At 40.3% G+C, this 24,808-nt stretch overlaps 1 protein-coding gene across 3 annotated transcripts in view; it reads right to left on the reverse strand.

Annotated features, from left to right (window-relative positions):
- Positions 1-718: 718 nt before the first annotated feature.
- The window catches only part of Atg16 (Autophagy-related 16), a 196,769-nt gene continuing 172,679 nt past the window's right edge, over positions 719-24,808 (reverse strand). For 2 of the 3 annotated variants that reach the window (XM_069055619.1, XM_069055621.1), the window contains 5 exons: positions 14,129-14,249; positions 10,056-10,235; positions 9,024-9,108; positions 1,990-2,136; positions 719-1,163 (listed from right to left, as the gene is read on the reverse strand). In XM_069055619.1, coding sequence (XP_068911720.1) covers positions 1,049-1,163; positions 1,990-2,136; positions 9,024-9,108; positions 10,056-10,235; positions 14,129-14,249 — 648 coding nt within the window. In that variant the 3' untranslated portion in view covers positions 719-1,048. The remainder of the gene's footprint in view (positions 1,164-1,989; positions 2,137-9,023; positions 9,109-10,055; positions 10,236-14,128; positions 14,250-24,808) is intronic. The other variant, XM_069055620.1, reaches the window with a different exon arrangement.

Consider the following 24,808-nt stretch of genomic DNA (forward strand, 5'->3'; position numbering starts at 1 on the left):
ACCATCCCAAAACCAAACACTTGCGGTAAATGACAATCACGAAGATTAATTAACACTGAACAATTCTACAAAATTAATTAATTATAAAATAAATTGTGAAATTAAAATTTGCGAATTAAACGAGACGTTTTGGGGTGTAGAAAAATTGTTTTTCTTTGTTCAAGAACCGTCACTTCCACTCCAGACGCCACAATTAACGAGTCCTTTTGACCTACCTGCAAGATTTTTTCCCTGACCTCTGCGTCGAAATTTCGCAAACCTCCTTACACAGTGATCCAATTTAGCTATCGGCAACCGCTTTACCGACTAGACGCCGCCATAGTCCGATTTGTATGAAAGTTCCAGGGAGAAATTCAATTTCGCAAATATGATAATACCGGCGCTTAATCGAAACGAGGCTGGAGGCGTCGCGCCGCCGTATAATTTTTTCGTCGGCCGAATATCGTGAGACACATATTCGCCGGCTCCCTTATTGGGTCGCATCTACATGCCTGGATTTTTACCTCGCAATTGACAATTCCATCCGATGTCGACGACTCCATCCCTCTCGGAAAAATCCAAACAACGATAAAATAAGCCCCGCAAACGTGCCTCCGCCGGCCGGGATTAATGTTCTCCGTGCACGCGATCTGATCGAAACAGCCGCGACGCTTTTTTGCGCAAAGTCGAACCTGTTCGATGGGAAAAGGAGAGCACCAAGGGATCAAGAAAACCCACCTTAAAAAATTAGCTTTATAGTCATAAATTCCATTACATCGTAAGACCCGAAGGCGACACTCGGGCCCGTGGTTGTTTTTTTTTTCGAGCTTTCAACTTTTTTTTACAAAATATATATATACGGTGGTCGAATAAAAAACATTGTAATAATAACAAACAACAACATTTAGACAGGTAATGCATCTTGACGTGGTGGTTTGGCTGCATCGAGAACAACAAAATCGGAAAGCTTTTGTGATGTTAATCTTACAGACTAGACTTTAAGATGATTTGTAACTTAAGACGAGGCCAATTTGACTCGGAAACAATCGAAGCGATGCGTATCTGCACGTTAGATGTCGCTCCAGATGACGGCCTTCTTGGATCTGTCGACGGTGGCGAGCATGGTTCCGTACGGATGCCACCCGGTAGCTGTCACGGCGGACCTGGAGAAGAGGCCATGTGATCTTCACAAAGCATGTAACAAACACCACAGACGTGCAGCCAACGGGTACTACCAGGGTGCGGAAAAAGAACGACGATCCTCGACGACCGCCCCCGAGTTGGGCGCCAAATCTTACATAAATCATCGTCAGCGGCGGCACCGTCTAATTACGAACGGGATCGATTACCTCGCGGGTTTTTCCGGCACGTCCCAAATTCACGACTGGCCGATCTGCAGTGTGAGACCGAGTCGACGGCCGAAATCGATCTGCGGACCACCTACAACTTTTAATTTAATAACGCGGCAATTAACCCCGAGTAAAACAAGATCATTAATTATGGTGCGACCGACGTGCAAAATACATACTATTAGAACCGGCAATTAATGGAAGCGTTGCCACTTGTGATGGGTCAAAAAAAAACGACTGGTAAAGGAAAGGATACATCATTCTGAGGCTTTTCAGAGAGTTTTCAGCCACACTGACGGGAAGATTCGGGATGGGTCGGTGAGGATGGGTGCGGAAGGTACTGGACCCAGCATTCGCCTTATCTGTGATATGAGACATACCACGATGTGATGGTGTGGAGAAACTTTGAAAAAAACCCACACCTAGTACCGGGGTTAGAACCCGGGACCTCCGGAATGTAAAGTGGCGCGCTAGGCGCTTGGCCACAGAACTCGGTCTGGCTGGTATTTCGGCGAAGAGGTGTAAAGTAGCGTGTTTTGGTCGTCGAGGAACGTCGCTTCTAAAAACAGATCTATCTGGAGAGAGAGGTGTTGTGAAGAAGCAGCACAGCTCAAGCTAGTGAGACGAGATAAAATTTGAGAGAAAAAAAGAGTGCACTTACGAGTGTTCCTTGAGGATGCCCTCGACTTTGGAGGAGTTGACTCCCCAAATGTAGACGCTGCCGTCGGCTGATCCCACCGCCAGGTACTGCCCATCGGGACTGAAAGTGACCCTCGCCCAGTCGCACCCCACCTTGAATCCGTCGCAGCTGGAAGGAAGAACAAGTGTGTGACAACAGCCCCCGCAGTCAATATTCGAACGTGTCAACCCGCGAGATGACAAATTAATACCGACATTATTTGCTCGAGAGCACTTTTCTTGAGTTGAAAAAGTCTCGCGTGAGCAGCGCAACTTTTATCTGACGTTGACGAGACATCGCGCGCCGCACAAAGGAACCAAGTCCCGCCAATTCGTGTTTCCATCCATAATAATTTTAAAGCGGGACAAGAAAAATGGAAAAAATTTAAGTGCGAAGTGCGCGATAATGGTTAAAGTTTTCGGATCGGAGTTTTCACGCCAAAACACCGTCGAATATCTAATAAATCACGCGGACCGTCGGCCGGGGACCGACAGGGGGTCGGGGTGATTCATTTTCGTACAAAACGCGTTAAACACTTAACTTCTTCGAGCGCGCCGGACGAAAGTGGGTTAAGTGGAGACGCCAACAGGTCCTCTCCGTGTGGATAGCGGCCGCGATAAGACGGCACCCTGGGCGAGACCGATATCGCCATAAAGTCATCGTTTTTATCTTACGTCATTAATCTTGCACCAGTCGACAGCCACCCCGCCAGAACATCTCGACCAGACCGGTGTATTTGAGAACTTCTTTATCGCGAAGGACGTACGCCACATGCCCCCGGCCGCCTTCCTTTTGAATTGTAAAAGATGTTATTAACTATGCAGTGCGACGGAGGGGATCGATCAAATACATTTTAAAGAACATCCAACCAAGACGGCCAATCTACTAGCGCAAAATGTTTGCTTCAACGACGGAATTTAATCATTTTATTCCTTGAAACCTGCACAGTCGACTGTGCACACTTCAATCTTACCAAATGAATCAACCCCACTGTCGTTTCTTCCATTTTTGGCACGCCAAAAACTATGCTACAGGAAGTGATTGCACAAAAATGAATACCGCCGAAAGACGCCACGGGCACCATGATTCTGATTCCCTTTCTTGTGTTCACAAAAACTGTTGTCTCCTTGTTTCCTCGTTGGTTTCAAAAACAAGACTACACCAATATCTTCTTTGGGTTGACAACCAGTTTCAGCCAAAGTCTAAGCTAACAGTTTCGTAGATTTTGTTCCTTTGAAGCTCTGGGGAAGCTTAAAGTGCTCCAGATACGAATTTTTAACACATTCTTCCTCGTCTTCGTAGAAATCGTGTCCACTTTAATCGACGATTAATCCTCGTTAAATTGTTGCCAGGCAACGACACTTGCTTGAAAAATGAAACCGGCCAATTCCGACCACTTGTGATATTACCGTCGACAATTATTTACGGTCGCCGTACTTGGACGACTATATTTTATCATAATTATCTTTCCAAAACAAAGACTACATTAATATTCACGCACAACCAATGCAAATATGAATTAGTTAAGTAAATATGAATTTATTATGCGAGCACCTGTTATTAAGCACAAAATCTATTAATTAAACACGGCTACCGTTTAAACATTTTTTTCACCGGTCTTGCTTTATGATATCCTACGGACATCACAGGTTTGTTTACTTTTAGTTGGAAATTTATTACAGAAATGCAAGCAAAAGCTTATTTACGAATGCATAATTAGTCGTGCTAATTTGAATCTCTGGAATAATAACTGAAACGTGGCCAGATTAATATTTGTTTTCTTGAATAAAAAGCTCTGGTAGCCGGAAAATTGTACCGATAATTCGAATTTTCGAAAAGAAAAGAATATTTTCCTTCGTCGTTAAGATGGAAGATGACTGAAAAGTGTGCCAAAACGATAGTTTCCGTCATATGTTCTCGACAACCGAGTACTGTGGCCAAGCGCTTAGCGCGCCACTTTACATTCGGGAGGTCCCGGGTTCTAACCCCGGTACTAGGTGTGGGTTTTTTTCAAAGTTTCTCCACACCATCACATCGTGGGATGTCTTATATCACAAATAAGGCGAATGCTGAGTCAGTATCAACCTCTCAGTACCCCTACTCCCTTCCGCACCCATCCTCACCGTACCTATCCCGAATCTTCCCGTCAGAGTGGCTGAAAAGGCTCGTATCCTTTCCTTTTCTTCTCGACATTCATATTTGAATAAATCATATGTATTCTATTTCATATCTCTTCGTAGATTTTTTCGGTAATAAATAGATTTATACCGTTTTGGTGTCTCAATTTATTCTTGGAAAAATTCGTAAAAACGAGACAAGTGGCGACGATCAAACTGTTTATAAAACGAGATCTTGCCAACGACAAGTGTGCTTACTCTGATGCTGCAAGTTTCATTTAGATTTTAAAGTAGCAGAAAAAAAACGTACACTTCTGTAGTAAAGTGCCATTTCCTCCCTTGTTAAATAATTATTAATTTCAGGTCATGTAGGTTAAGTGACGACAAACGTTTTAAAACACGCCTACTCCAAATGCGCGACTTTTCGAACAGCCGTTGCTATACGTGTATTCCCCGGAAGAGCTCTATTTTCATTGAAAATACATTTAGAATTGCAGTCTGACTTATAAATTTAAGAGGGACTGATTTTTGTCAACAACAACAACCCACACACCGGGGATGAAATAACAATGAGTAAACAACTCTGTTGCTGGAATTATGATTTTATCCGTCGTTTATGAAATCCTCCGAGCAATCTAAATACAACAAACTGACTCTTTGATTCTTACGAAAAGAATCAATTGAAAGCTAAGAGGTTAATATGTTTTTATGCAACTTACAATACGCTGGAGTCGTAAATTTGCCTACGTAACTTGCCGGTAACTCGCCTGGTAAAAATCCTCCCGGCCATAATTTAATCATCGTTCGTGTTTTTCGGGTCGAGAAGAGTGGTCGGATGTGTTTTCGACAACTTTCGACCCGAAGCGGGCGCATTAATATTTCGGGAGGTCGGTGGGGGGGTGGCGTTTCGAGGCACGCACCCCTCTGCCAAGTCCGAATCGTCGGAGCGCACTTATTCGAATAAATTTATTTCTGTGTGTGCGTCGGCACCGAATAAGTTGTTTAAAAAGATGTTTATTGGATTCGGAGCGTTCGCTCGAATGCAACGTTACGATCGAACGGGGAGTACATCATAGGGTGCGATATTCTGGTTCGATAACGGCGCAGTTTGAGATAGCGACTCAAAGCGAATTGTCGTTATTTCGTCAGGATTAAGGAACGATTGAGCGTATCTACCGAGTCGCTCAAAAGACTGAAAATTCAAAGGCGAACGAAAGATAGCGGAGGAGCTTTATGAACCGGCTTTAAAAATACCCGAGCAGTCAGCTAGTTTTCCGCCGATATGAATTATCTGCCCTTTATTGTCTCTCGGGTCATGGACGCCGGCACAGATCCTGCCACCGAAGGCGGAAGAAACATCGACGACCGAAACTTTGTCGCTTTATTCTCTACTCGCTGAAACCTATCGAGGGATCATTCGGACGCTTTTAATTACGCCTTCTCCGGATATTTTGCGCTTGCGACTCGAGTCTCTGCATGATTTACAAGGCGTCGCTACCAAAAAAGAAACACCAACAATCAACGTTCCCTCTAGGTCTGCCGGAGATTCCATTAAAAATAAATAACGGTCTGGTCGTTAATAATTTTCGATGTGCTTTGAGTGTATGACGTGGCGAGATCGAATTCCTTCGTCAAATACAAAACATGTTTTCTTCTCGATGTACAGAAAAAGAGCACAGTTTTTACCGACAAAACTAAACAATTCTAACAAAAAAATCTAAATCGAATGAAAAACTTATAAAGATAAGACGCGTAATTGAATTGAAACTGAATCACGGAAAGAAATAAAAACAGTAGTTTCGCTGGCTTGAAAATAAATAACAAGGTTGTGTTAATAAATCCGGGTAATTGTGAGAGACGCAATTTGTAAGAATTCAAAGAAGAGGGATTTGAAAGTTGAAGAAAAAGAAGAAATCCAGCTCCTGTATTAAGAAAATCAAAGCCAAGACAAAAAGGCGTAAAAAATAATTATGTGTTATTCAATTTTCGATAGTGAAGACATTTTCTGTGGAAAAAAACAATAACCTTCTGACTCTGAACAAATCTAGACAATAGCTCGGCTATCGCCTCGTGCCTAACACGGAAAAAAATTACATTTCCTAACTTATTGCACAAATAGCTATTTTAGTATCGTCTTTGGTAATAATGCATAAAAAATCATAATTACCCCTTTTTTAATTATTAAATAGAGAATATTAATTTCGCATAAATAATACATCCCAGAGATCATTTGAAAAATTAAAATTTTATGTTTTATCGAAAATTATTAGAAATAATTTTTAGCATTATAAAGAAAGAGGTCCTTTGGAAAACTGATTATGAATGAAAACCAGTCCTTCACTAATATTATTAACAAATTAATAAATTAATTATCAATATACAGGGTGTCTCAAAATTTCAGTGTAGATGATTGTGGAAAATAATAACATAAAACAATTTTTTGAAGAATAGCTTTACTTGGGAGTAAAAAAATCTTAAATTTTTGTAATTTTTTAATATGCAGACTGCTATAAATGCAACAAAATTAAAGTGCTTATATCTTCTTCAGGAAGAGCGATTTTTTTTTCTAAGTATTTACAAGCTCCACTGGGTCCTTCCCTACCACGCTTTGAATTCGGATTTCGACAATTTTGAAACACCCCGTATAATTGGGATTAGAGATTTCTTCATAAAAATTAGTATAAAATGTACATTTTCTTTGAAACTTTTGGGCAACATTTTGATTTTTTTCAATTAATTGTTACCGAGCCGATCCGAACCGATGAATCTATAAATCAAGCGAAATTGACATATTTCGTGGGGCGCTTTTTAACGTGTCTCACGTCTAAGCCTCAATTGATACAATATGTTTTTTTTACTCTTAGAATAAACGACTGGACTAGAACAGTAAAAGGAGACAAAGGTCATCAACAATAAAATTCGCAGCGTACCATAAACAAAAAACAAAATACGAAAGTGTCCTTGGATCGAATAATAAAAAGAGTCCTTCCAAAAAAAAGTGAAACACGGAATATAAAATTCATGCAACTTTATTGTTTGAAATAAATAAAACTTTGATTGTTATTCATTAGATTAATTTTAATAAACTTCTCTTTTTTAAACGTTGCTGATCTCTTCAAGGATACTGAAAAATGTAGTCTTCGACGCACTTTGTACATAACAAAAAAAAATGAATTGCACAGAATTTTATATTTGACTGTTACAAATCCGGAGTCAAGGGAAAATAGCACGGCCGGGCCCCACTTAACGCACCTTTTGCCTCGTCCTCCGTGCAATTCCTTGGCGCACTTTCACGATTCAGGTCAAGTTTATCGGGAAATTTTACAGTTTTCAGCTACTGGAAATCGTTCCGTCGCGGCGATAATGGCCACTTCTACGGGGAATCCGCGATAAGTACATTGGTCCGGTTTTATTGCGCCGTTTTTGCTTAACAATACGCCAATAACGCCTCGCACTGTAAATATCAGGCCATAAAGTCGCGTTCCGTCGAAGCGAAAGCTTTTTTCTCTCGAGATATCCACATAAAATTAACCCTCGACATGACAGATTTATTTTTATATCGCCGATTGAATTTTATCGGCTTTTTAAACGGCATCGATCACGTCGCCCAACTTTTACTCGAATCCTAATGTTTCACAATGGGGAAAATACACCGAGGAGGCAATGACTCAATGACTAATATGCATTTTACAAAGATTTCCACCTCGCGGACAGGACTGGCTTTCCTTCGTAATCAGTTTTTCCAGGGGACCTCGTCCAAAGAGATTTATAATTCTGGAAACCTGTCCAAATAATTTAATCCATCTTTTCGTCAAGATATAAAAATGGTGGAGGCGCCGGGTATCATATTTTTTATCTCGCGCAGAATGATCCACTCAAGATGGCGGAACAACAATGGACGTGTGGCTCAATAAGAAGAACAAGCAACTGTTTCTTCTGATAATGATCTTCCACTTTTAGGTGGTCAAAATCTTGAACGTAGATCGAGAAGAAAATATGCTAAGGAAGAACCATCAGTATAAAATATCGTGTACGTCAATTAGACAAAATGGGCCATTTTGGCATCAACAAAATTTAATACTTAGTTATTTCCACTACGAAAAAGCTTTTGTTCACGCGAATTGCGTGTTCGTTTTCATAAAATCGAATTTCGATTATGCGTGAGCGAAAGTGAAATCTTCACCCACTGGTAACTATGGATACAGACTCACTTTCTAGGGAGGTATCGAACAAAAAATATTGAATCTGTTTGATATTCGAAGGTAGTTGCTGCCTCTGAGAAAGAGATGAACTTGACAGATTATTTTCAAATTGCAAAAATTTTAATTTTTTTTCAATAGACAATTTGAAAAATCCAAAATAAAAACGACAAACAATTTTCAGGTTTTTCAAATTTTCACGAAAACAATTCCACAATCTACGAGGAAAGTTCAAAATATACGAGCAAGCTCAGGAAGCGTGGAGCTTTCCGTGCTCATTATACAGTTAAATATTCCTTTAATGTGCCGTGTTTTAAGACGTAGCGCTTTAATTTTTGCTTTTTTCCCAAAACAAACTCCCCAGTCGCCGCAGTGCACTTCTTCGCCGTCCCAATTTCCCTCTTACGTTTTGGAAAGTGTGAGAGAAAACGTGAAAAACGTTGCGTAACACCGTCGCCGATCACGCGGATCAGTTCGATGATCGATAATTACGCCCCGACACGTCCGACGCACCTACAATTTTCGTTCCCTAATGACCGGCAGAGGTTTTGATTGCAGCACCGACCAAGTTTTGTATTCGCATTAATGGGCATTAATTACGATGGAGCATAAATCATTACGCAACTTGGGGTGGACTTTAATGGCTATCGGTTACATCCCGGAAATTTATGTTTCGACGACGCGAACAAACGCAACTCACCTGAACGACTTGACCACTTGGTTCATCCTCAGGTCGAGGAGCTTGAGGGTGTCGTCTCTGACGCAGCACACCAGGTAGTTGGCATCTGCAAAACGAATCCACCTTTCAACCAGGAATGGGGGATGTCGACAATTCGTGTCGACTATGTTATTGTCGACGCGTCGACAATTAAGTAGACGTCGAGAATGTCAACAATGTCGACAATGTTATCAACGTCGAGAATGTCATCAACGTCGACAGTGTCGAGATTACGACATTGTTGACGTTATTGTTGACGCAATGTCGACGTTTTATCGACATTGTCGACATTGATGACATTGATGACGTATTGTCGACATGTCGACAAATAAAGTTGACGCGTCGCCACCCATCCCTGCCTATCATCATCTTGTATGACAGTATGACGTTAATTGACATTAATTAATTAATTTTTTGACACTTTGTTGATATGGGCATAATCAGGCAGTTTTTTTAATTTGTGACAATCTAAGGAAATTTTGAAATGACATACCTATTATTTCATATGTAACCTCACATTTGTCGACGTTTTATCGACATTGATGACATTGATTACATTGATGACGTATTGTCGACATGTCGACAAATAAAGTCGACGCGTCGCCCCGCATCCCTGTTTTCAACGAACGAGCCCCCAGATCGCGACGGCGTCCCCGCCGGATTAAAATTTATGCAGTCCGGCGTGTTATCTCGGCTGTTTTTATTTCCGCTCGGGGGCGCGGCGGCCGTTCGTGAGGAAGTTAGATTTATTTAATCAGGTGACGAAATTTACATAATTAGTTTGCATTAGTGAGTTTTCTCGGGCGCGCACAATGAACGCGCCTCGACGCTCGACTTTTCCGGCATTAGCCGGAATTTACAATTACAATTAGTGAAGACGCTGCCGATTCAGACGCCATCGGCTCACCTGCCACACCTTCGCAACCCGGAAACTTTGAAAAAATTTCAAAATCACGGTGAATCGCTTTTTATCTCGCAACCCTTAATTTTATTGGACCAGAGGGTGCCACTCACCCCTGGTTAGATCCAACGACGTCACTTTGCCGTTGAAGAGGATATTGTTGGCACTGGATTCCGAACGGGTGTCCCAGAAACGTATGCTCTTGTCGAAGTGACCGCTGACGATGGTGGATCCGGAACTGTCCACTATCACCAAGTCGTTGCAGCTGGAACCGGCGAATTTCGTCTCTATACCTGCAAAAATATTCACTTTTTTTACAAGTGGGAACGTTACACCCACGAGCGCAGCGAGTGTGGTAATCACACGCGTACAAAAGTGGTTCACACGCATCATTTTTGCAGCACCAATTCAAAAAGTTGTAGATATTTAGATTAGGTAAACCAGCTTAAAAAAGTGCAATTTTAGTAAAATGTGAAATGAAGTTTCCCAAAAAAAGTAAAATAAAGTTGTTAAATAATACGTTTATTCATTACGTAAATATAGATACATTATGCTAGTTATAAATTACACCCGTGACTTATTATAAGTCACTTGTGATTTATCATAAGTCACAGATCTTAAAAATTTTGTAATCTAAGTGTTTTATGAAAAAAAGTCGTAGGTCGTAGATAAAACGTTGTATTTAACTCGCGAATAATGCCTACAATCCACTGTGGTGATTAAAAAACTCGCCTGCGGCTCGTTTTTTAACTTTCACCCTCGTGGATTATGATAGGCATTATTAGCTCGTCAAATAATATACAATTTTTTTAAATAAAGTATAATAATAATGAAGTACTTTATTTTAGACTGGAGGGTAACGCCTTAGCGTGCAGCTGGCGAACGCGAAATGAAGATGAAAAGAAAAGAAGTGATAATAACAGACGGAATGTTGATAACCGTAAAAATTATAATCGTCTGCTAAATCAGATTATATTAAAATACTGAGAAACGGCGAATGTCAAATATGGGAATGGCGTTATTATAACGGAATCCCATAAAATATTGTTGAATATACATCTAATTACGAAGCATATAATTTATGTAAGTAAGCAAATAGTTGCTTGTTAGCATATAATATTGTTTGTGTTTTTTATTTATACCAGGAATGAGGTATTCTCAAGAGTGTAGGAAAAAAACAGTGTTAACATCTCTATCAGATCTATTAGCGGTCAGTAATTACGGAGCATTTTTTGCTGGAGCAATCAAGTTCTTTTACACACCTGTGGTGTGAAGGATATGTGAGCTTTTCAACAATCATCTCGCTAAAATCGGAATTTTTTACTAGTTAAAAACGAAACAAACAAAATCAAAAAATTGGGTAAAGTAATCACACGGAGGAGGAAATGAAACTTACTGCGGAGGGAAAAAAAAACACTAAAATCTAGAAAAACTTTCTCATAATTAGAGCATCAGAGTAAGCACACTTGCCGTTACCAAGGTCACGTTTATTTTATTGGAAAAATTAATTCTGGTAGAAAAGAGATTGTTGCGTGGGACATCCTCGAAGAGGCTAAAGCGGCACAATTGGATTTAGTCAAAAAACATAAGGAAAATGTAATTTTTGCCTATTTTTCATGCAAGTCGAAGACATTAACGTCAAAAACAATGTTGTATAATTTATAGGAGTATTAATTAATAAACAATTACTCGGGACGTTTTTACTTTTACTGCCTGGAGAGACAATTCTATTGTGTTCTTTCCTCTATACTTTCGGCCATAAAACGAGAGAACAATACATTTGGCGGTTTGTGTTCCGCAAGGGTCTCCACGCAGCCCCGCGCTTTTTTCCCTGCCACCATCACACTTTCTGCGTCCATCCGGCTCTTTAGGAGTCGATCTCACGTCCGGCCCTTGCAGCAACAAATTTGCATCGCTGCGACACGTCGAATTTAAATGTCAATTCGACAATGTCGGGGGTGTTTGTTAAAATTCGTAGACCGTACCGCGGCTAAAATACACAATAGAGGTGCGTTCGCGCCGGATTCGAAGATTCATGAATCAATCGAGTGATGCTGTCGGCATCAGCTCGGGCGATGAAGGAATGTAAATTTTCACTCAAACACGTCGACCGATCTTGCAGATGTAGATCAGCCTTGATTGTGCCTTTAACAACGAGAACGTGTAATTTTCATCGATTCACATACCATGTTGCTCGATAAAGACCGGCTTGCGTAAATGGGGATCTCCAAATGAGTGGTTCGTGGTGGTCGATGTTGACACTGTCTTCCAAAGGACTTGTCATTATCGATGATGTGCGTCATTTTGAAATCGAATTGGTGTTTGAAAATTAATTGGAAACATTGAGGAAGGTCGAAAAGAGAGAAAAGTCACCTGAAGGAGGAAAAACTACTCCACAGAAAAATCTTTCAATATACAGGGTGTTTTTGAAAGTTGTGCAGAAATTTTAACCACGAGCTACTGGCTTCATGTAGAACTCGGAAATAATATTTAAAAAATTCTGTCAAAAAATAAAATGACATTTATTTTTTAAGCTACAATTTTTTTTTATTGCTTTTAGTGTTCTACGTTGTTCCACAGCCTCGTTGGTAAAATTTCGGCACATTTTAAAAATACACCCTGTATATCATATTTTATAAAAATGGTTAATTGCAAGGCAGCATTTGTTCCAACAACATATATTTTTGTTTTTTATGACCCATTTTACACCTCAATTTGCAGACGATTTAATAAAAAAGGGAGGAAATTAAATTTTAAAAAGGCAGAAACAAGATATTTTTTTGCATAAAACTAATTACATTTCATTACCGAATTTTATAGACACGACATCTTTCCCAATGAATTTTAAAATCACTGCCGTGTTGTGTTTTTATTACCAGAACAACTCGTGCTTATTAGTGATAAGTTGAAAAATAAGAATTTAAATTTCACGACAGGGGTTGAAAGTGTTAGTGTTTCAAGTATGGCGCCAGTTTACTGGCGGCAGCCCGGAAAAGAAATTAAGGCGTAGACAGTGCAACCAACGTAGTCCATTAAATCGGTGTGGATGGTACCGTAAATCGTGCATCGGTCCCATATGAAAGTTTTCCCAGCTAGGAAATGCACCACCGCACAGAGCGGCACAACTTCCAGCGGCCATAAAATAAATTGAAAACTGCTACACAGAACAGGGAAAACCATTAATTCCGGTCCCAGTCTGAATTTAACATAGAAAAGTATGCAGAATACAGATAAGTGTTGAAAAATGTCGTCTCATAATTTAATTTAAAATCAATTTGGGGAAGTTAGTGACGCGCCGGTGACAAGAAAATTTGTGAACGAACAGACATCGATTTCGTCCCCTTTTTCTCTTCTCTGACCCCCACCCACCCGGTCTCGTCCCCGACAATCTTTCAACGTTTAATCTCCTCCGATGGAGTAGGTAGAGGAGGAGGATGAAGTGTCCCATAAATTGTTAACGGCTTTTTTACTATTTTTCCTTTCGACGATATTAAAATCGGCGGCTGGCGTCTCTTTCGGCACCGTTAATGGACATCAAAATGCAATAACTCCGAACAATGATGCGGAACGAACAGACGTCTCAGGTATCCGCCGGAAACTGACGACGGGACCGAGGTGTTACACCGGTGAGGCCCCGAGCGACAGACCGGACGCGTCCAACTTTTTTTGTCCTGTTTGTTCCGTCTCGCACCGGTTTCACTCTCCTCCGGCACCAGAAAAACGAACCACGAGGGTCGCAGTCAGCACATTCCAAAAAAAAATTGCCAAGGGTGCGTCTGTGGCGTGACGCTGACTAACGCCTTTGGGTCAAACTGTTACCCTGGCGCGAAAACCACGTCCACGAGACATGTTGAGCTCATCGAGGTCTACAACAAAGTCCCAGAAGGAATCTCTCCAAAATTTGTAGATTTTGACATATACATACATAATTATTTTTGCGAAAATTTTTCAACATATTTTTTGACCGATTCCAATACTTTTATGCGTTGGAGAAACATTTAGAATTGATTCTCTCGATTCTCTACTGTGCTTGGAACAAGTAAAAAAAATATCTGGGTGTTTTTTTAAAACGTTGGCGGTTACAACCGTACACCGTAGAAAAAATAATTAGTCCGCCGTCTGTGATAACTGTGTACGATAACACACGCGACCACTCCGACTTAAACACGAACAAGTCTATACTTACAGGCTCTGCTTCTGAGATCCCATATCTTAAGGGTACGATCGTGACTGCCGGTGACGACTTTGGACGCTTCGCCGAGAAACTTGGCCGCCATCACCTTGCCAGAATGTCCAGTCAGCGTGTGCTGCAAATAAAAACGACAAACTTGAACGATTGGATTATCTCGCGGTCCCCCGTGCATGTATCAGCAATGTGATGGTTGCACTAGAAAGATAGGAAATCGTTCCTATCACGATCGGTATTGCCGCTGCGAAATCGAGCATGTCTCTGCTTGGACATGGAATGATTTAAAGCAATACCACAATGTCTGCGGGACGCTCCGTTTTTACCAAATAAGCCGCACGGATCGATCCCGAATGCGAACAGGGAGGGCTTGTTTTTGTTGGAAGAGTCTTCACCAGACTTGTTCTACGACAAATCGGACTAATAATTCCAAACGTGACAGATCAATACACCGAATAAGCTCTCATTTCCGAAAAAATTCGCAAAAACGCCTTCCTGCTGGGATAGAGCACCTTAAGGTCCTGGTTTGAAACCTTGCGTCATTCGGAACAGCTTTCTCTGAATTTTCCGTGGAAAGCATTCTTCTTAGTGGAAGCTATAAGTTCAGAATGCAGTTTCTTACTTCCAACCGAGCATCGTGGCCAAGCGCCTAGCGCGCCACTTTGCACTCGGAAGGTCCGGGGTTCTAATCCCGGGACCGCCTGACTTGGTGTGGGTTTTTTTCATTTCATTTCATTTCCTTTGAGTTCGGAACTCGGTACATCGTTTGCGCCTTTGGACAAAGAGCAATTATGTCAAAGGAACGTGAAGGGTCCAAGGGTCTAGGACTAGAAGAACAAGGAAAATCATGGGAGAGACTCGATACTGCTCAACGGACTGCGGGACATCAAGAAGAACATTTTCATGATTTTTTCTTTCTCGTTCAAAGCAGTGACTTGCTCCTTTCGTTCCTCCAAGTGATGTTCCAGGAGTTCGCGTTTGAAATTCTTCTATTCTTCTCCCAGATTTTTGCATACGATAACTTTTTTTGTTCTTCTAATTTTTGTTATATTCTATTTGTGACCAGTTGGCTCTCGTATTTAATGCGGATGTAGGAAACTCGGGTCGGGGGAAGAGGTGGCGAATCAGACAATCCCTTTACCAAATCTGGATGTAACCCTTTCCCTTAATAATCGCCGAATCTAATGAGAAACGGGCGGAGGACTGCACGAGTGAAAACATTAATTGAGTTTTAGCACGTTTATAAATATTTAACCGTCCTATTTATCTCTCCTCATGCAAATGCGAACTACTACATCATCCTTTGACAAGTCCCAACGTCATTAATTTCCTGCTGATGATTCGGCTTTGATTCCGTTGATTAGACACCTGCACCGGAGCAGAAAAAAACCTCTAATAATTGGGAGGAGACTCCTCCGATACCACCGTCACTCCAACAACAATAACCACTATATTTCGAAACGGCTCCCTTCCATGGAGTGTGTAATTTCCTGTGAATCGATTGTGTCTAGTACGTAAGCCGTGTTATAAAAGAAAAATCAATTGGGAACAATCACTTCTGATGGACTCGAAATTCAGGAAGGTATAAATTACTCCGCCACTTGAACGTGAGCGCTTACGTGTACACCACATTGGGAAATTAACTTCCTCGTTCCTACCTACCATTTTTCCGCTTTCCACATTGCCGATAGATTGTGTGCAAATCGCACGACAACATTTTCCCTTCGACGCTTCAACAGTTCAAACTTTGCCTGCCAATTGCAACAAAGGGAATCGAACCGGCTGCAATTAAAGCTGCACATCATGCAAAATATTAGCGACGAACGACGAATTTTCCGGAACAATGCGCACCGACAAAGGTCGACCCGATCAACAACAACAATAAAATAAATTAGCATATTGACAATAATTACAGTGTTCAATTGAACGCGCAACGGTAATTATTATCGCTAGAAGAGTTCTGCGGTGGTGGTGCACAATTATTTACGGCCTTCTCTTGGAGCTTCACCATTTAGATAACTGTTGTGTCGACTTGGGCCGAGTTAATTAAAATTTTAAATTATCGACGGGACTGTTCGTTTTTCCAAACTGCTCAAATAAATCTGCCTCGAGGAGTGACATTTCCTCATCACAAAATAGCCCAATCGGTAGACAATATCTTTCAAAATCACCTCCGCATCAAGAAAAATGGGAGAAGCAAATTAATGTTTTCGGTAGATACGTTTGTAAATTTAAGATAAGATAAAAATCGACAAAAACTGTGACCTCTGTAAAAATTCTTTTAAATATTATTACAACATTAACAAACTTTTCCTGGAACAGTATTCACTCAGGAGTAATCATGATCCTACACTTTACTTCGGTGTTCATATCTGATACACCTGAAAGAAAGTTACGCAAACTTTGTGCTTCATTACTGCCACTTTTCTGACTTTTAAAACATTGTACGTTAATAAAGCAAACAGTAATTAATTACTAATCAGATATATCAGGTGGTCATTTAAATTTCTCTTCAAAGTTTTGGTGCTGCAACACTCGAGTCAACGCCCCGACAGTTTGGTCCTTCGAGCCGGACATGAACCAGCGACCACTCGTCAGTCGGCAGCGCAAAAACCCAACGCAAAAAGTGAGGTTAGATTTAAACAGCTGATCCGTGATCGTAATCCGTGGTGCATTCACAATCGACTCTTCAACGCCCACTTCGAGAATAATTAATTGAATACCCGATATTTTGTAACGATTTATCTGATCCACAATTAGAAAAGCAGAACTGGTGCCAATACCACCTTCTTTATTGACTATATTTTGCTGCGTTCGTGACCAGCCAACTATATTTTTTACTTTGGTGAGAAGCGAACTGCTCTGAAAGGTTTCCGGGCTGGTGATAATTTATTAATTTTTTTTACAAGTAATGACACCACTTCCGACTTTTAATGCAGCTAATGGGTTTGTTTCACATGCAAGTTGAGAAATTTATTTAAATTTAAAAACGGGAAAACGAAGCAATTAATCAAAACCACTGGAATACGTTAGCAATTTGTAACGATCCGTTCATTGTCTGACGTAGAAGCAAAACACTTTTTAGGCACCCTTAATGAAAAAGGTCATTTTACGTACTCCCATGCAGACGAAAAGTAACTCTTTTTCGGACGCACTTTTTCGTACGCACTTTTCAAGGCACTTTAATTTCTGCACGGTCCAAAGTACGATTGCTTTTTCAACGATTCGAATGGGTGAAAAGCGAATCCAATCAGGTACTGCCTTCTCATGTTCGATCGGTAATTCCGCGGCCGTAAACTTTATTTCCATAATTTAAGTTTTATCTGCATTTTACAAGCCAGATGATGGCTTTTAAGGAACTTAACGAGCAGCTTTTTGCTCTTTATAAAATTTTAATCTTGGAACCAGGAGGAATCGACAGACGAAAGGAAGATGATGCTTCTTCGGGGTCTCCGGTGAGATGGCGTACCCCGGAGAGTTTTACCATCCGCGCGAACCGATTACCATAAAGTTTAAGCGGCATTTAATTACAATTAACACAACTAGTTACAAAGCTGTTTCGATCTGCAGTTAATGAAACTACATTACCACTAATTAGCTGGTGGGTCGCGAATTCTGACAATAACACTTCAATTATAACCGGATCCGGTGATTTCGACTCCCTTTTGGTAGACCGTAAATCACGTGACGTCGCGTGATTTATGTCCGACCCAAAAACGAAATAACTTTCCAGGTATTTAATATCAAAACTTTTTAAATTCCGACCTCTAAGATTATTAGAGTAAAAAAACAGAATGTCATAAAGGCGGGCAATAAAGCGGAGGAATCTTTTAAAAGATAAAGTGACGTTGCGAGGGTGGAATTTATGAAAATACATAATAACTGGAACTCCTCCACTTCATTTCGTTCGGTTCCTGGCCAGGATTCCATCAACTAATTAAATCGCTTGATTTCGGGACGCGTTACAAACCAGAGGCGCAGATAAACATATTGGAACAAAGTTCTCCTCTTGGTAACTTCACAACTTCTTGCCTCCGATACTAGCTACATTTCGGTTTACCACCTTTTCGCTTAATTGTTGTTGTACTTTAATCAAGCGAGAGGCAAAAGTGCCCCGGGTCGCGTGCACTCCCATTCTTTTTGATTTATACACCGAAGGGTCCCCGGCGAGTACATAAATGCGAACCGAGGAGGCTCTTAATTGTCAAAGTCGACTCTCCTCGTTAGGAAGTTGAGGCAAGTTGGATTTCTTATTTATCCTTAATGAAATCATAACGAGCCGTTTATGTAGTCGACTACCAGGCAATACCCGTTGTCGGCACCGTAAACAACGGCTAATTGCTGTGGTATATTTGGAATTTTTCAATCAGAAACTGCAACCATAAATTCACCTAATGGCCAACCCACTTCGAGCGATGTAATATGCGTGGGTGGTCAAATAACATCCAAAATCGAAAAACAAGACCCAATTTAGTATCACGCTGATGACTCTAACGCGCCCTTAGTGGAAGTGGAAGTGTACGGGATCGGGGGCGGCACGATGCCCGTGTCGAAGGTTAAGACCGATATGAAAGCAAAACTGTATTCTATTGGTCTCTGGGGCGCACTTACCCCAAATCGCTCGAAATTAAGAAGTTTTTTATTTCTTTCCGAGCCGGATCCGACACCCGGACGCCACCGTGAGGGTAGATTTCATAAATCCCCCAAGGTTTTTCAGCCGCCACTCTCGCACATATTTAATTTTGAAAACTGTTTTTTCATCAAGACCGCCACGAAAAAAAGACATTTTACGCAGAGTGAACAAAAGCAATTGATACATATTAAGTAAGCATTACTAAAAATAGTGTAGTAGTGGTCATGGCTCAGGGGCTAGATACTAGCTTGTCACCCATACCGCCCGGGTTCGATTCCCGGTTAAATCATCAGGTTTTTTTCAAATCACTACAATCTTTCGGAGGAGATGTAAAGCTTTCTGTCCCAGTACTCACTTAGTAGTAGTTGTTAGATCATGTTAGAGGCGCTTTTATAAACAACCAAATGTAACTATGACACCTGAACATATCATGCAAACGCGATTTCCAACTCGAAAAAACTTTTTTTGTGCTTAACAAGCTTAAAAATGATAATAGGGGTTGCTTTTTGTGGGTGTCAAGCGACGAAGGTGACGATATACTCAGAGGATGAAATAGGGGTGAAGCGGCGAAGGTGAGGGTATTTCCAACTCGAAAAAACTGTCTTTTTTTCTTAACAGGGTTGAAAATGGTAGTAGGGGTTGGTTTTTGTAAAATTAAAGTAGGCAGTGATTTTCTTCTTGTTTTGAAGATTAAGTGTACAAAATTTCATCAAGATCGGAGTAAAACTGTAGATTTGCATACAAAATATACAAACAAACATTCAGTTTTATATATATAGATGAGCCAAAAAAATCATAGAAAAAAAAACCGATATGGTTTTGATCTATGGCGAAGCCCGTGGACTTTCAGAGCTAACACGGCAAATTTACGGTGAAAGGTTTCTTCAAGGGATACTTCCCAATACACGAACCTTTGTAAACGTTGTGCAGCATCTTCGCGAAATGAATAAGCGGTATCTTGGATCGCATTTTAGTTGCAAAATCTATTGCAATCGATCAGTTCGATGTACTTATTTCGTTTTTCATCAAAATCGGTGAACCCGCAAAGTGCGTCGCGCCAGGATAAAAATATCAAGTGATCCGGGATCATCCATCGTAGGGCCCGCGCATTCCATTTCGCACTGTGCACTTCATAAAATGGTGATGAGCACGTAAACTGTTCATTTTGTGGGAACAGAAAACCGACACAAAACTGTAATGCGGCGACCGCAATGTAATTTTCATTCGTGTTGTAATGTTGGTCGGCGGTTGCGTACTTCCAAATTGAATTTTAATTTCTTTCGCCTTTTAAGCTGCGTCCCGTGTTACTGCTCGTACTGCTCGTACCAACGCTAACCATGCATTCTTTCATCAGCGCCGACAGTTTCGATTAGTTTCGACAGATAGCTGGCGCCACGCAAGGTTGCTACCGGGGCCCGATCCTCTTCATCAAAAAATACCGGACGCTGTCGCAATTTTCGTCGATCGTTGCAACATAATAATGTATTTTTAATCGGATCAATTTGCAACATAACATGAATCAACAGAGCTTCTATTAATTATGACGGTGCAAGTCCGGACGTGATTGGCATATCGACTGTGGCGTCAAACCAACTCCGGAGGAAAATATCGTTCGATTCTTGTGTGCCATACTGATTTCCTGGAGAAACCGCTAAACAGGAAGAGACCAATAAAACCGTTTATGGGATGCTGTTTTCGTCCTTTTGATCGGAATGATGGGAATAACGATCGTTCGGTTTTACTACCTTGTTAACGGACATAATTAAAAATGGGTGATGCTTTGAGCTTTCGGGTCGAACTGATCGCGTGTGACGTGACTCGTCGGTATTAATTTGCAACGATTCGCAACATTCTGACGGATGTGAAAGAAAAGGAGACGCGACAATTGGCCGTAAAAAACGGATTTCGAATTCGCGGAGCTGGATGCACTTGGTGTGTCCTCGATAAAGCCGCGTTTTACATAAAGCAAACAGGACCATTTTTTTTTATTTCATTAAAGTGGAAAATTTGCAAACCGCACACGCGGAAAACTTTCCAATTTGGAAAAAACTGGAAAGTTTTCAGTGACTGCGCGAAAAATTGACTTGAAAAATTTCTTTTCAACAAATTTTTTCGTGTTTTTTTAATTTAACTTCCTTCAAAATTGCCATTGCGCAATAATTCTTGGTCTTGTGGATCCCTCTCGAGAGTTTTATCATATGAATTGCTTTTGGTCTGACCTGGTTCACATTTTAGACAGTAAAAAGTTTTTAATTTGTTTGCCAATTTCAATTTGCACACCATCTGGCATATTATCTTTAATTAAAATCTTTGATTTATTAAAAAAAAATTGATTTGGTTTTGAGGAAATAGCAAGAAACAAATATTTTCTTGTTTTTTTTTCACCTAACTTCCTTCGAAATTGCCCAAAAGTATTATTTTTGGTCTAGTGAAATTCTCTCGTGTGAGGGTATTTCCAACTCGAAAAAACTGTCTTTTTTCTTAACAGGGTTGAAAATGGTAGTAGGGGTTGGTTTTTGCAAAATTAAAGTAGACAGTAATTTTCTTCTTGTTTTGAAGATCAAGTGTACAAAATTTCATCAAGATAGGAGTAAAACTGTAGATTTGCATACAAAATATACAAACAAACAGACATTCAGTTTTATATATATAGATTTTTGTATCAAGAAATCAAGAAGAGAGACAACGAACAAACAATGGAACGAAGATTTCTTCGCAGCTACCCATCCAAATATTATCTGCACTCAGCGTTGCTTAACTTTTCTGATCAAATGATACAGAGAGACGTTTGCTCCTTTGCTGTCATAATATTTACGAATTTCCCCGCGTTATTTCAATACGCAAATGTTAGTTAACGTAACGTACGCGTATTTAATTGCGTACTTATTATTTAATAAACCATCTTGTTAGTCGCAGTAAATTACACGAATCCTCGGAATCGAATTTCACTTTTTGTTCGTTTTGTCGTCAGTGTAATCCGAGATTCACTCCTCGATATTTTTTCCTGCAGACACAAATCACAAAATATCGCAAATATTTCCACACACCAAATTGACAGATCGTTTTACCCAATTACCTATACAGTTGTAGCGTTTTTTTGATTAAATTCGATCCGGACACACCCTTTTCGCAATTTATTGTTTTACAAACTATGACAAATTGCCGGTTCACGTTTTACCGTTGCGTCTCACTGACCTACGCCGAAACTTGACCGAAATCCGACAATTGTTTCTCACATTCTCATTTTTTCCATGTACGGTAAACCACGCACATCGATGCGGTTTCGGCAAACCAAAACAGGTACAAATACAGCGAATTTTCGAAATTCTTTGCTTGCAAATTTGGTGGTAAATAACCATCTGTTCCCCATCATAAATCTTTATTATTGTTGTCTTTACATTTTGTTTGAAGATGTTCTTAGAGGTATTTTGAATAGAGAAGAACCTGTCACGTGGCCTTTACTACGCGTTGAAATAGAAAGGACACCGAGCGCAGTGGCGTAGCAAATTGTTTTTTCTCAGCTGGCTGATTGACGTTCGACATAGATTGATTTATGTGACATTTTAAAAATCTATATATATATAAAACTGAATGTCTGTTTGTTTGTATATTTTGTATGCAAATCTACAGTTTTATTCCGATCTTGATGAAATTTTGTACACTTGATCTTCAAAACAAGAAGAAAATTACTGTCTACTTTAATTTTACAAAAACCAACCCCTACTACCATTTTCAACCCTGTTAAGAAAAAAAGACACACCTGCCCAAGTGCGCACCTGACTCGTCACCTCCCCCTGCAGAAAGAAATGAACTAGTCCGACCTAATTTCGTCTCCTACGCATATCACGTGACAGGTCCTTCTCTATTCAAATTACCTATACATAATTTGACTTAATAAAATCAGGATTCAGATTTATTTTGTCCGGACTATACGCGGTGCCAGCTTGACACCGAGTCGGTGTGCAAGGTTAATAGCCATTTACTAAACTAATAACCCATTGAAAATTGCAGACATAATAATTCTAGCATAATCTGACAGCAATCTTAATATAAGTAGAGGCAGATTACTATTGATTTTTAATCGCGAAGTTCAGCCGGATTTAAAAATGCACAAGTGGGCAAATGTGGGACATAAATTATGAGAGGTAATTACAATTCGTCGAGCGTAAATAAGTCGATGCGTCCCCCCTTCCCGCGAAAAAATTAATTAAATTTCCTGAAAGTATCGGATACGGGTGACCGATAGAAAAATACAGGCGGCGAAAAAAGACAAGCAACGTCTTTCTTTGGGTTTGTGCAACCGCACTTATTGGACAGATGAGTGACAACTTCTTTTCCTCTCCAGTTAAACTCATTAACTCGACACAATACGAAACAGACCGACGTAATTATCATAACGCGAAAGCTCCACGAACGCGATATTTTATGGAAATTTTTGCCAATTATTGAAAGGGCAAAAAATACCACCTGTTAGTCGAGCTACGTGCAGCAAAACGGCCACTCTTAAATCTCGTCGCGTTTTTCCTGTACCTCGATAATTGCACCTCGTTTCGGGCGCTAATGAATCCACCTGCAGGTCAGATCGACGTTTTCGAGAAAACGCACCTTCGAATCGACCGATTTATTATCCTGTCATGGCGGTCAGGCGAGCGCGTTGTTGTACAAATATGGCGATGGCGCAATATCTGCGGTAATAAGTGATGATCGCAATTACGTCATTACATTATAAATCAGGGTTATTACATATTTATTAGAACATAAACGCCAATAAGTACTAGTGACAGCCAACCGCTGATATTCAAATTGAATGTACATAATTTCATTGGTAAAAAGATGCATTATTCCAGCAACAATGAAGATTTTTTCCTTCTTCCGCCATAAATCAATTTCTCTTCGTTCATCCTTTGTCAGTTGGATGTATCAATTCCGAGAAGCAACGGTTCTCCACATTCGAAATTTTGCACATCGCATTGTGTGACACTGTTTTCGGCAACACCCCGTACGTTGATTCTTGCATTCCGGAAAATTTCACGTTAAGCGTTGCTCGGCTTTTTTTGGCGGATCTGACCGGTCCTCGAACTTGAGAATTATTTTTCGTGGAATATTTATACGTGCAGTTATGATTTTTTCGCTGCAGTCGCATCTGCATGCGATAATGTCCTTGGCATGCCGAGACCTTGGACTAACTTAAGCGGCGTTAACTAATCACGTTTACATATACCTATCTGGATGCTTAAGGGCGTTTTCTTCAAATTAACGGTTGGCGCGACGAGTATGATGATGAGTCGTGAAAGACATTGTCACGTAAAAAATATGTCTTCAAACGATCCAGATTTAATCGACCGGTGTTTCGGAAAAATTCGCACCAACGAACAAAAATCACTATAAATATGGATGGCTCCAAGTCATGTTCTAAGGCTGAATAATTGGCTTTCTTACTTTAATAGATGCAAATCCGATTATCGTGTTTAACTGCAATCTATTAACAATTTGCATTGTAAGTTGTAACCTGAAGCGCACACGTAAAGTTTTTCTGCGAGATTTATTTCTTTGTTCACCTATACTCATTTCTCATAAGGCCTCATTTCGATCGCTTACGGTAAAATGAATTCAATTTGAGAAAAAGAAAACAAACCGATCTGTCGTCGTGTTATTGCTGGATCCAGAAATAGGATAGAATCCCCACAAAAATTTTAATCGTGAACAAGAACATCATTCTTTATGCGATGACGAAAATTAGTTCAATTTTATTGATCATAGAATCAAAAGCGCTATTGTGAACCACTTCAAACCTGGTGAAAATCCAATCCAACGCAATGACGCGTGGAATATGTGATCGTGAGATGACTCACCAAAGAGCAGAAACAATACATATAATAATAATAATAACGTCCGAACCGACAAACTAATCCAGCCTGAATGCCGTGCCATAGGATATGTGGTGGGTCAGAACGTAATAATATAATGCTATACTCCGTTTCTGAGTTCTGAGTTCGATGCCGGTAAGTCGTAGAACCCGGTTGTCATAAATGAAAAATAATCACCGC

The sequence above is a fragment of the Tenebrio molitor genome, chromosome 8 (genome assembly GCF_963966145.1).
Source record: "Tenebrio molitor chromosome 8, icTenMoli1.1, whole genome shotgun sequence".
NCBI classification, from domain to species: domain Eukaryota; kingdom Metazoa; phylum Arthropoda; class Insecta; order Coleoptera; family Tenebrionidae; genus Tenebrio; species Tenebrio molitor.